The 13,860-nt window shown below is 46.4% G+C and overlaps 1 protein-coding gene across 1 annotated transcript in view; it reads right to left on the bottom strand.

The window, feature by feature from the left end:
* Positions 1-13,860, bottom strand: part of SLAIN1 (SLAIN motif family member 1) — a 74,891-nt gene that overhangs the window by 27,246 nt on the left and 33,785 nt on the right. Inside the window, 1 exon segment of the mRNA XM_029058542.1 lies at positions 506-655. Within this exon segment, the coding sequence (XP_028914375.1) occupies positions 506-655 (150 nt within the window).

Genomic DNA, 13,860 nt, shown 5'->3' with positions numbered 1-13,860 from the left:
AACAGATAATAAATCCCTTTCGCAAATGAGGGAACTGAGGCATAGAGAAGGTAAGTGACTTACCCAAGGTCACACAGCAGGTAAGTGGTGGAGCTAGGATTAGAACCCAGTTCCTCTGACTCCCAGGCCCGTGCTCTTTCCACTAGACCGCAATGCTTCTAAACCACAGAGCCAGATATCCCACGGAAGGTCACAGCTCTTCCGAGAGGCCTTTCCCAATTAAGCCCCTTCCCCCCCGTTCCCTCTCCCTTATCTACGCACTAGGATAGGTGAGCTTTAGGCATCTGATACTCGCCCACCCTCAACCCCACAGCACTTATGTACATATCTCTAAATTACAGTTATAAATTATTTATATTAATGTCTGTCCCCGCCTCTAACTCGTTGTGGGCGGGGGACGAGTTTGCTAAGTGTTGTACTCTGCTCTCCCAAGCGCTTAAGACAGTGCCATGCACATGATAGGCACTCAATAAATACCACTGATTGAAGGAAAAGAGGAACGTACTCTCTTCCTGCAGACGAGCCATGATCTGAACGTCGGTGAGGTCCTGTAGTTTATACCCCATGGAGATGGAATCGTCCTCCAGTTCTGAGGTGCTTAGCTCGCTGTCTATAGATGACTGGTGGCTGAGGGGGGACCCCCTGGATGGAAAACCTAGAAAGAGAACACATTTGTTTTTACAAAAATCAAACCTGAAAAACACCCAACCCAACCACCACCACGCCCTTTCGGGTTTCATTCCTTCTCTGAAGGCCACAGAAATCAAAATGTACCTATAATTTCAAATGGCGAACTTCACGATATTGTGTTCAAGGACAGGCAGTTATGGCTGCGGGTGGTGGGCGTGGTTCGAAAAGGAGCACAGTCACCCCCAAACATCTTCAAGTGACACACGAGTCACGTGAAGAATAAATTTCATTTAAGGTTCGAACGAGAGTACATAAAGCTGAAGTCTTAAGAATCGGCTCGCGGCAGCCGATTTTTTTTTTTTTCCTGCTGACTTGGTCTCTTTCCTCCCTCCCCTCCCTCTTGAAACAGAACATTTTGCTGGTTTCAGTGATATCGCTGAAGAATTCTGCATATGATTAACTTGGCAACAGAATCACTACAGGACAGGAGCAGTTCTACAGATAACAATAATTATAAATGTGGTATTTGTTAAGTTCTTAGTATGTGCCAGGTACTGTTCTAAGCGTAGATACGAACAAATCGGGTTGGACATGGTCCCTGCCCCATACGGGGCTCACAGTCTTGATCTGCGTTTTATAGATGAGGGAACTGAGGCACAGAGAAGTGAAGTGACTTACCCAAGGCCACATCGTCGACAAGTGGCAGAGTTGGAATTAGAATCTACATCCTCTGACTCCCGGGCCTGTGTCCTTTCTACTAGGCCACAATGCTTAGCCCAAGGAAAGTTAAGGGGGGGCGGGCGGGGAGGGAGTTTGAAGGGCAGAAATTCTTCTTTTGCCCCAAGCAACGGTGTTGGGCTAAAGGTTCTGTGCTATTCCCTGTGCCCTGCCGACCACCTCTGCCAACTAGCAGAACTCCGGCCTGTTGCTACACAGATAGCGCAGTCGCTCAACATCGGAGGGACAGGGATGACGGCCAAAGGAATCTCACATTTTTCTTTTCTTGGCTCTCTCACCCTCCCCTGTACCCACTCTCTTCTCCACTACACCCCAGCTCCCGCTCTCCATTCCTCTCCAGCCGAACTACCCGCGGTGCCTCATCCTCGCCTCTCCCGCTATCCAACTCTTGCCCGTGCCCTCCCCACGGCCTGAAATTCCCTCACCTTTTGTAACTGACTGTCCACTGCACCCATCTTCAAGCTCGCTGTGGGGAGGGAATGTGTCTGCTGATAATTGGAAGCAGCGTGGCTTAGTGGAAAGAGCACGGGCTTGGGAGCTAGAGGTCATGGGTTCAAATCCCGGCTCTGCCACTCGTCAGCTGTGTGACTGTGGGCAAGTCACTTCACTTCTCTGGGCCTCAGTTCCCTCATCTGTAAAATGGGGATTAAGACTGTGAGCCCCATGTGGGAAAACCTGATTACCCTGCATCTACCCCAGCACTTAGAACAGTGCTCTGCACATAGTAAGCGCTTAACAATTACCAACATTATTATTATTATTATCGTTACAGTGTATTTTCCCAAGAGCTTAGTACAGTGCTCTGCACAAAGTAAGCGCTCACCAAATACGACCGAATGAATGAAAGCTCTTCAGAGATTACACAGCTTCAGGAGGCCTTTCTTGATTAACTTCTAAACTCTCCGCTTTATATTCCCCCTAAATGCCATTTAAGTACTTCCCCACCACTTATATCCTGAGTACTCTCAACCTCCTGAATACTTCCACATATCTTACATGCCCCATTACTTAACTCATGTCCGATTTCCCCAGTCACAGGTCCTGGGTTCTAACCCTGGCTCCACCACTTACCTGCTGTGTGACCTTGGGTAAGTCACTTAACTTTTCTACGCCTCAGCTCTCCGATCTGCTAAATGGGGATTCAAAACTTTTCTTCTTCCTCCTATTTAGGCTGTGAGCTCCAGGTGGGATCAGATTATCTTGTACTGACCCCAGAGCTTAGTACAGTGCTTGGCACCTGGTACGTACTTAACGAATTATTGTTATTGTTGCTTTAGTCTCCCTCACCAGAATGTAAAATCCCTTAGGGCAGGGATTGGGTCTACTAATCTGTGATCTGATTATACCGCATCTGCCCCAGTGCCTAACAAATACCACAGTCAAATGCTTAGGTCAGTGCTGTTCACATAGTTGTGCTCCACAAATACAAATGAAAGACCGATGAACTAGATCCAGAGTTGCAAACAAAAAGATCCACCAGGACAGAATTACTCTTTCATGGTAAAGTGGTACCGAAGGCGACAAGGTTCATTTAAGCATTCTAATAAATAAAACATGTTCAACATTACCTGCTCTTTCAGGTGTTAGTATTGCTTTATTGGTGATTTTAGAGAAGCTGGGAGCGTTTAAGCCATTGTTATATGGGGTGAGTCTTGCAACGGAACTATAAGGAAAAGCCAAGGAAGCGGGTGAAGAGAAGAGACTCTTCCATCGGCTGGCTGTTATGAAATAGAAAAGAAAGGTTAGCTGGGAATGAGGTACTCGTTTTTAGATTGAAAAATCAAAAGGGAAGGAGACAAAATTCAGTTAGTTAGATTATATTTATTTCCCTTTTCTTCACTCACGAGCAAATGTCTGGCAGTGCATAAATCTATCAACATCATCTGCTTCTACAGACAAATCAAAGTACACAGTGGACTGAATTACCTCAAACTCGATTAGAAACCACTCAAAATTATCCTGGAATACCACTTTAGGAGGTGTTTACGATCCTGAAAGACTCTGCACTCTAATTAGGGCATAGGAACTTAAAAATGAATTGAGAGGAATCTAGCTCTAGTCATCAAAACTGAAAACTGCTCGGCAAAACCATGACACGGATTATACTATTTGGGTTATCACAGAACCAAAATGTTCGGCCATAGGAAACTGCGCTGCAAGATGACCGCCAAACCACTATTTAGCTTTGAAGTCCCCCCAGCTCCCCTAAAAGAGGGCTTGTTGTACGAAAATCAAAGTTAAATGAAATATACTTTTACTTCAGATGGAAAAATCGGACCAATAAAGGGGGTTTGTTCACCCACTCAAAGCACCGTACTAAGCGCTTGGCCTTCCCACCCTCGATAAACATTTGAACAAAACAGTATACTTTCAAAATCCTACGAAACCTGGGCTGAATCTACGAGAGAGAAGCCTCGGGGAAGAGTCCATCAATGTCGGCATTATCCTGGGAGTTTGTCCGAGACGAGGAAAGCTGATCCAAGACCAGGAAGGGGTGCTGCAGCTTGGATAGACTATTCCATGGATTTTAAACTCTGTGGATCCACTACCAGAACGATGGGAGAAGGAGGTGGGGCGTTCTAGGAGAGATGTGTCCACGGAGCCTCTGTGAGTCGGAGACGACTCAACAGCATAAGACAAGACAAGGGAGCCTCCTGCATCTCGATTTGCTGCTTCCATCCACCTTTCTCTCTCTCTCTCTGACAATACCAACAACAGTAATAATAATAATCGTGGTATCTGTTAAGCATTCATTCAATAGTATTTATTCAATAGTATTTATTCAATAGTATTTATTGAGCGCTTACTATGTGCAGAGCACTGTACTAAGCGCTTGGAATGGACGAATCACCTATGTGCGCAGCACTGTACTAAGCACTGTACTAAGCACTGGGGTAGGTACAAGGCGATCAGGTCCCATATGGGGCTCACAGTCTAAGTAAGAGGGAGAACAAGTATTGAGTTTCCATTTTGCAGATGAGGGAGCTGAGGCACAAAGAATAATAATGTTGGTATTTTGTATTTAAGTGCTTACTGTGTGCAGAGCACTATTCGAAGCGTTGGGGTAGATACAGGGTAATCAGGGTGTCCTACGTGAGGCTCACAGTTCATCCCCATTTTACAGATGAGGTAACTGAGGCACAGAGAAGTTGTGATGCCCGCAGTCACCCAGCTGACAAGAGACAGAGTCGGGAGTCGAACCCATGACCTCTGACTCCGACGCCCAGGCTCTTTCCACTGAGCCACGCTGCTTCCCATAAGAAGTGAGGTGACTTGCCCAAGGTCACACAGCGGACATGTGGCAGAACCTGAATTAGAACCCAGGGCCTCTGACTCTCAAGCCTGTGCTTTTTCCACTAGGCCACAACGAAAGTCTTCAAAAACTGGCTTTCTTTTATGACATTATTCATTCACTCAATTGCATTAATCCATTCAATCGGATTTATAGAGCGCTTACTGGTGCAAAGGACTGTACTAAGCACTTATTCCTCTTTACTAAGCCCGTAAAAGAATCCTTGACTGAAATCTCCCCAGATGCTTATCTGGCATTTCCTTTAAAATGATTCAAGGTGCTTATTCTGTCTTTAATACGCCATCTTTCCTGCCTCTACTAGGAGCCTCGAACTTGTCCCGGGGGCCAGAAGTTAAGAGCTCGGCACAGTGCTCTGCACCCAGTCAGCGCTCAATAAATATCATCGATGAACCAAGACCTTCGGATCCCGAATCCAGAGGGGAGAAGCTGGCTCTGACCATTTCAAATGTTACTCGCTAGAGGCTATCCACCTTAGATCTGCCTCCTTAGCCGACTCCGATGATTTCTGCCCACCGTGGCGACAGCATTCGCTTACTACTTTCGGGGGCAGTGTGGAGGCAGGGCAGCAGGAGACCCGGTTCAAATCCTTGCTCTGCCACTGGCCTGCTGGTTGACCCGCTGAGTAAGTCACTTAAACCCCTCCAGCCAATCTGTGGTATTTACTGAGTGCTCGGCACTGTAGTAGGCCCCTGGGAGAGGACAATATAGTAGACAGCCACGATCCAATCCATCCCCTCAAGGAGGGTACAAGCCACTTTAACCCAGTTTCATCCCGTTCTCTCACTAGATTGTAACCAGTTCCAGGACAGGGATCACGTCCACACACTCTGTTGTACTCTCTGAAGCACTTAGTAGAGTACTCTGCAAACACAAAGTGCTCAATAAATAATAATGATGGTATTTGTTAAGCGCTTACTATGTGCCAAACACTGTTCTAGTCGCTGGGATAGATATGAGGTTATCAGGTTGTCCCACGTGGGGTTCACAGTCTTAATCACCATTGTAGAGGTGAGGTGACTGAGGCCCAGAGAAGTTACGTGACTTGCCCAAAGTCACACAGCTGACGAGCGGCGGAGCCGGGATTAGAACCCACGACCTCTGACTCCCAAGTCCGGGCTCTTTCCACTAAGTCACGCTGCTTCTCTATAAATGTTACCGATTGATTGCAAAATGGGGATAATTGTGAGATCACTGTGAGCACTGTGTGGGACCACTGTGTATCCAATCGGATTATCTCGTATGTACCCCAGTGCCCAGCACAGCGTCTGGCACACGATAAGCACTTCATAACGTAACTAATCCGAATACCATTCCAAAGAAGTCTCGGGTCCTTATTCAGAGACGTAGAGAACAGCTGCCTGAGGGAGCGTCATCATTAATGGTATTTACTGAACTCTTTACAGTGTGCAAAGCAGTGTACTAAGCGCTTGGAAGAGTAAGATACAAGAGTCGGCAGACACGTTCTCTGCCGATGATGATCCTACAGTCATGAGTTTAGGCTCCCGTATAAAATCTAGAGTCTCATTCATTCCGCTTTTATATATGAGGCAGTGCTTTTTTTTTTTTAAAGGCATCTATTAAGTGATTATTTATGTGCTAGAAATCAAGGCCTGGGAATCACCAGCTACTTTAACTAGGTTTTCCATTCATCAGTGACATTTATTGAACGCTTGCTGTACTAAGCGCTTGTGAGCATACGAGTCAACAGAGTTGGCAGATGGGGAGAAATGTGGCCCAGAGAGGTTCCAGAAGAAGCAGCGTGGCTCAGTGGAAAGAGCCCGGGCTTGGGAGTCAGAGGTCACGGGTTCGAATCCCGACTCTGCCACTCGTCAGCTGTGTGATTGTGGGCAAAGTCACTTCACTTCTCTGGGCCTCAGTTACCTCATCTGGAAAATGGGGATTAAGACTGTGAGCCTAACGTGGGACAACCTGTATCTACCCCAGCGCTTAGAACAGTGCTCTGCACATAGTAAGCGCTTAACAAATACCAACATTATTATTCCATGGTATAAAATGATCTGGGAGTGACTCGGGGATAAATCAGGAGGCTTTTGGTTGGAAAAACCCCCAGTACTTCAAAAACATATGTTTGGGAACGAACTGGTTCTTACAAGATATTGCTTCCCACAACGATCGCCCGGCCGCTAATTAGTTTCCGCAGATCTAGAGACCGTAAGCTTCTTGTGGGCAGGGATCAGGTTTACTATTTCTGTTGTACTGTACTTTCTCAAGACCTTATTACAGTGCTCCGCACACAGTAAGTGCTCAATAAATACCAATGACTGAGTGATGGATTAATAATTGCTGTCATAGAGCAATCTTGGGATTAATACATCTTGGGAGTCAGAGGTCGTGGGTTCTACTCCCGGCTCCACCACTTGTCAGCTGTGACTTTGGGTGAGTCACTTCACTTCCCTGGGTCTCAGTTCCCTCACCTGGAAAATGGGGACGTAGCCTGTGAGCCCCACCTGGGACAACCTGATTCCCTTTACCTACCCCAGCGCTTAGAACAGTGCTTGGCACATAGTAAGCGCTTAACAAATACCATCGTCATCATTATTATTATACAGACATTTGCTGCCATATGGACATAACTTTAGTCAGAAGTCACATCTCCTCCAAGAGGCCTTTCCTGATTCAGCCCTCTTTTCTTCCGACTCCCTCACCCTTCTGCATTACCTTTGCAATTAAAGAGCACGGGCTTGGGAATCAGAGGTCAAGGGTTCTAATCCCCACTCTGCCACTTGTCAGCTGTGTGACCTTGGGCAAATCACTTCACTTCTCTGTGCCTCAGTTCCCTCATCTGGAAAATGGGGACTAAGACTGTGAGCCCTGCGTGGGACAATCTGATTACCTTGTATCTACCACAGAGCTTAGAACAGTGCTTGGCACATAGTAAGGGCTTAAGAAAAGCCAACATTATTATTATTATCTGTACTCTTTGGATATTTGATATTCACTCCACCCTCAATCCCACAACACTTATGTACATGTCTATAAATCATTATAAATTATTTATTCATATTCACGTCTGTCTCCCCCTCTGGACTGTACACTCATTATGGGCAGGGAACATATCTGTCAATTCTGTTGTACCGTGCTCTCCCAAGTGTTTAGCACACAGTAAGCATTCAATAAATACCACTGATTGGTTAATACATTTTAATTTAGAGTCAGAGGATCGCACTACCAATCAATTATATCTACTGATCTTAGATGCTTCTGTTTGCTGAAAGAAGTCTACCCTCTTAAAAAATTGATTTTCAACTCACCACTTATGGAAGGGTTTATGGATAGCCCGGAGAAATTAAATGCACAGAATCCATAAATCTCATTTTTGCCTCCAGTTTCAAGTGAGAAGAGACGTCCTCACACATAGAGGTTAGTAGGCAGAGTCAAGCAAAATCGCAAACGACAGAGCACGGCAGTGAATAACTGTGACATGGGAGCAAAAGACAGGGCAGGTTGGCACAGAGCTGTGATGACAAGCGTGATGCGGAGGCTGCAGGAAGGTTGTGACACTATGAGGGGGTGACGCAAACACAGGCAGGGTAAAAAACGCGACAGTGCAGAGGAGAGATCCTTACATGCATACAGTGCTAAAGGAATTGTCAGTCTCATCAATCACAGCTGAACAAATGACCAACATTCATTCAGTAGTATTTATTGAGCGCTTACTATGTGCAGAGCACTGTACTAAGCACTTGGAGTGTACAATTTGGCAACAGATAGAGACAATCCCTGCCAAATTACGGGCTCACAGTCTAAATGACATCTCACCATATGAAGGGTCATATTTCAACCCAAAGGACAGTAAGCACAGGGAGATGCATTAGCCAGCCAAAAATATTCATAAGTGCTCACTAAATATGCCAGATCACAACTGTGGTAATGATAATTATTACAGCATTTGTTAAGTGCTTACTATATGCCAGGCACTCTACTAAGCGCTGGGGTGGATACAAGCAAATCGGGTTGGATACAGTCCCTGTCCCACGTGGGGCTCACTGTGTCAATCCCCATTTTACAGAAGAGGTAACTGAGGCACTGAGAAGTAAAGTCACTTGCCTAATAATAATAATAATGTTGGCATTTGTTAAGCGCTTACTGTGTGCCGAGCACTGTTCTAAGCGCTGGGGTAGACACAGGGGAATCAGGTTGTCCCACGTGGGGCTCACAGTCTTAATCCCCATTTTACAGATGAGGGAACTGAGGCACAGAGAAGTTAAGTGACTTGCCCACAGTCACACAGCTGACAAGTGGCAGAGCTGGGATTCGAACTCATGCGCCCTGACTCCAAAGCCCGTGTTCTTTCCAATGAGCCACGCTGCTTCTCATAAGCAGCCTAGGTCATCTGCCTAGGTCACACAGTAGACAGAGCTGGGATTAGAACCCATGACCTTTTGACTTCCAAGCCCATGCTCTACCCACTATGCTGTGCTGTTTCTCTATATCGATCCATTGTGGTATTATGATTAATCCAAGAAGGTAGCAAGGACAGTTGAGGCAAGAAGATCAAGGTGAGATGCTCACCGGATCCCACATCCGTGAGGAAAGACAACAAGAGGGGCGAAATCGAGACTCTAACCCCAACCATCCCTCACGCCTCCCTCTAAGACGGAATACCGAGAAGTGGACTCTTGGTCTGAATTAGTGTGGCGTTTTTTGCCTGCTCCGCCATCAAACATTTCACATGAGTGGAAGACAAGCAGTAAAATGGATGGGTTCTTTTCCCTTCATCAGCCTCCTGAGGTGGAGGAATCGATCCACAGTAAAATAAAGCAGACTGTAAAACACCTATAGATCCTGAGCCCCCAGGGCTATGTCAGATGAGCACGAAACCAAACTTAATGGCATGGGAAAGTTCCCTTCCTCGATTCACCTATGCCCATTTTGGTTGGGGTGTGGAGAATGTCAGGGTCCCCGGCGCTGACGAACCCCCTGAGCTTCGTCCTGAATCCTGATCTGTCCGACTCTCCCTCGCAAGGCGGAACCAAGGGCCCACGGAGGAAACTTGCAAGTTTCCCCGAAGTTCCAGCCACTTCTGAGTGTCAGTCAGTCAACCCTATTTATTGAGTGCTTACTGTGTGCAGATAACTGTACGAAGCCCTTGGGAGGGTACAGTACGACAATAAACACGTTCCCTGCCCACAACGAGCTTACAGTCTGGAGGGGAAGGCAGATATTAATATAAATAAGTTGCAGATGTGTACATAAGTGCTGCGGGACTGGGAGGGGGTGATGAATAAAGGGATCAATCAGGGAGATGTAGAAGGGAAAAGGAGAAGAGGAATTCAATCAATGGTATTTATTGAGCGCTCACAATGTGCAGAGTACTGAACTAAGCTCTTGGGAGAGTCCAGTATAATAGTATGCACTGTCTTGTCTTATGCCATCGAGTCGAATCCGACCCGTAGCGACGCTATGGACACATCTCTCCCAGAACGCTCCACCTCCCATCTGCGATCGTTCTGCTAGTGTATCCATAGAGTTTTCTTGGTAAAAATACGGCAGTGGTTTATCATTTTCTCCTTCCGCGCAGTAAACTCAAGTCTCCGCCCTCGACTCTCTCTCATGCCTCTGCTGCCGAGCACGGGGGAGTTTTGAATTGTAGCAGGTGGCCTTCCACTCGCTAGCCACTGCCCAAGCCGAGAATGGAATGGATATGCTTCTGCTTGGATACACACAACAAATTTGAACCCTCCTTAACCTGTCCCTCTCCAAATGTGGCTATTTGAAAGAACTAACATTGCATCAGCTGGCCTATTTTTACTCAGGACGTGTTTGATTGAAGGAAAGGCTTAGCCAGGAAAGGCTTGTTTGTATATATTTTTATTACCCTATTCATTTTGTTAATGAGGTGTACATCTCCTTGATTCTATTTATCGCTATTGTTTTTGTCTGTCGGTCTCCCCCGATTAGACTGTGAGCCCGTCAGTGGGCAGGGATTGTCTCTGTTGCCGAAATGTACATTCCAAGCGCTTAGTACAGTGCTCTGCACATAATAAGCACTCAATAAATACTACTGAATAGAACAGAAAGGCCTCTTGGAGGAGATATGCCTTCAATAAAGCTTTAAAGAAGGGGAGAGTAATTGTCTGGAGGGTGCGAGGAGGGAGACAGGATGTGGGCAAGGAGTTGGCAGTGAGATAGATGAGCCTGAAGTACAGTGAGAAGGTTGGCATTGACAAGAGTCGAGTGTGCGGGCTGGGTTGGAGTAGGAGAATGGCCACCAGTAACGCAGTGGTGCGGCTGGTCATGGGATGACCAGGTGAAATGCCGGATTTCCCGAATGGACGGTGTAGAAGTGGGACGATAGATGGGCAGGGCTGAAATTTACCACCTGTCACACAACAAATGAAAGTTATAACTGAATCTAATAAATGGTCTTTCCCTTAATTGTAAGAGAAAAGAGCAAGTAGGTATTGAGAGAAGGCATAATAATAATAATAATTATGGTAATAATAATAATGTTGGTATTTGTTAAGCGTTTACTATGTGCAGAGCACTGTTCTAAGCGCTGGAGTAGATACAGGGTAATCAGGTTGTCCCACGTGAGGCTCACAGTCTTCATTCCCATTTTCCAGATGAGGTAACTGAGGCACAGAGAAGTGAAGTGACTTGCCCACAGTCACACAGCTGGCAGGTAGCAGAGCCGGCATTCAAACCCATGACCTCTGACTCCCAAGCCCGGGCTCTTTCCACTGAGCCACGCTGCTTATTTGTTAAGCACTTACCACGTACCAAAAACTGCACAAAGGACTAGGGTTGACGCCAGACTGTTTTGTTGTCTGTCTCCTCCGTTTAGACTCTGAGCCCGTTGTTGGGCAGGGATTGTCTCTATCTGTTGCCGAACTGTACATCCCAAGCACTTAGTACAGTGCTCTGTACATAGTAAGCGCTCAATAAACACGATCGAAGAAGCAGCCCCTGTCCCACATGGGGCTCACAGTCTCAAACCACAACCCATTATTGGTGGTGATTGTGTTTGATGAACTAAAGCTACACGAGACCTGGCTACTGAGGGAAATGGAATATTGAGGGCTTTTTAAAAAAATATTGTAACTCTAATGGAAAAAAAAGGGGAGGTCATCAGAATTACCGTTTAAAAATTCCAGTAGACATCAGATTTTGAATTTTAGAAGTGTCGGGTTCCTTTTAGCTTCTCACTTTAGATTCACATACATCATCTGCTTAGCAACGGTTGTCAGAGATATCACTCCCTTCCGGTGTCTGCAACTGATGCGTGCAAATAGATAAACAACCCAGATCTCCGGTGGCATCCGGAGCCACGTGAAGGCAGCCACGCTTAATTCAAGGTCTCTGATTTCAGTGTCAAACCGCTCAATATTAGAGAAAGAAAAACAGTCCCTTGTGTACATATCATTACACTCTTCCATATCCCCTGTGTGCAATTGATTTTAACGTCTTTATCCCCTTCCGGACTGTAAGATCCTTATGTGCAGGGATCGTGTTGAGCAATTCTATTGCACTGTATTCTCCCAAGAGCTTAACAAATACCATTTATTGATTGATAAACATCCACACACAACCACGATAAGCAAAAATTCAACAGCAGGTGTCATTCAAATTTACTGAGCATCTACCGTGTGCTGAGCACTGCACTAGGCCCTTGCGAAAGTACAAGAGAGACATTCCCTGCCCACAACGAGCTTGTCGGTAACCTGAGGAACTACAGCCCCTAAATCGACATCTCCACGAATAAAGAATTTGTTTTTAACTTAATTTTAAAACGATCAGGCCACCTGAGAATTACTTGGTCATTCAACTCCCCACACCTCCTAGAACTTATGTTTGTACCTTCATGCTCTAGGACTTCATTTTACCTGAAATTTTTTGTGGTGTCTGACTTTCCCTACTAGATTTTCAGGTTCTCGAGGGCAGGGACCAACTTACCGAGAGCTTACTGTGTGCAGAGCACTAATACTAAGCATTTGGGAGAGTATACAACAGAGCTGGTAGACATGTTCCCTGCCCCAAACAAAAATAATAATAATAATGTTGGTATCTAAGCGCTTACTATGTGCCGAGCACTGTTCTAAGCGCTGGGGTAGATACAGGGTAATCAGGTTGCCCCACGTGAGGCTCACAGTCTTAATCCCCATTTGCCACACGAGGTAACTGAGGCACCGAGAAGTGACTTGCCCAAAGTCACACAGCTGACAGGTGGCGGAGCAGGGATGAGAACCCATGACCTCTGACTCCAAAGTCCGTGCTCTTTCCACTGAGCCACGCTGCTTAAGACAGTCTAGAGGGGGAGACAGGCATTCACGTTAATTAATTATGGCTATGTATATAAACGCTAAGGGGCTGAGGTTGGAGTGAATAGCGAGTGTTAAAGGATTCAGATCTAAATGCGGAAGGGAGAGGGAGTTGGGGAAAAGTGGGCTTAATGGGAAAATGCCTCTTGGAGGACGTGACCTTCATAAGACTAAAAGTGGGAAGAGGGATCATCCAGAGTAGATGAAGCGGGGGGAAGTTCCAGCCCAGTGGGAAAACGCGGGAAAGGGGTCGTCGGTGAGATGGATGAGATCAAGGCAAGTGAGCAAGCTGGCACTAGAGGAGCAAAGTGTGTGGGCTGGGCTGCAGTCGGAGATCGGTGAGGTCAGAAAGGAGGGGGCGAGCCCATTGAGCGGTTTAAAGCCGGTGGTGAGGAGTTTCTGTCTGATGCGGAGGTGGACGGGCAACCACTGGAAGCTCCTGTGGAGTGAGGAGATGTGGAGTGAATGGTTTTATAGAAAAATAACCCGAGCAGCAGATGAAGTATGGGCTGGGGGCCAGGAGGTCAATAAGGAGGCAGTCAAGGTGGAGTACGATAAGAGCTTGGATGTGCCTAGTAACAGTCTGGATGGAGAGGAAAGGGCAAATTTTTAGCAATGTTATAAAGGTAGAGCCAATAGGCTTTGATGTCAGATTGAATATGTGAGTTGACTGAAAGAGATGAGTCGAGGATAATGCACAGGTTACACGGCTTGTGAGACAGGAAGGGTGGTGGTGTTGTCTACAGTGACGCGAGAGTCGGGGGAGGACAGGGTTCTGGTGGGAAGACAAGGGATTCTCCTTCGGAGGTTTTACGTTTGAGGTGTCGGAGGGACATCCAAGTAGCGACGTCCTGAAGGCAGGAGGAAACGAGACGGAAGACCGGAGGGGGGGAATCA

The sequence above is a fragment of the Ornithorhynchus anatinus genome, chromosome 2 (genome assembly GCF_004115215.2).
Source record: "Ornithorhynchus anatinus isolate Pmale09 chromosome 2, mOrnAna1.pri.v4, whole genome shotgun sequence".
In the NCBI taxonomy this organism is placed as follows: Eukaryota; Metazoa; Chordata; class Mammalia; order Monotremata; family Ornithorhynchidae; genus Ornithorhynchus; species Ornithorhynchus anatinus.
This window is presented reverse-complemented; position numbering and strand designations above follow the sequence as displayed.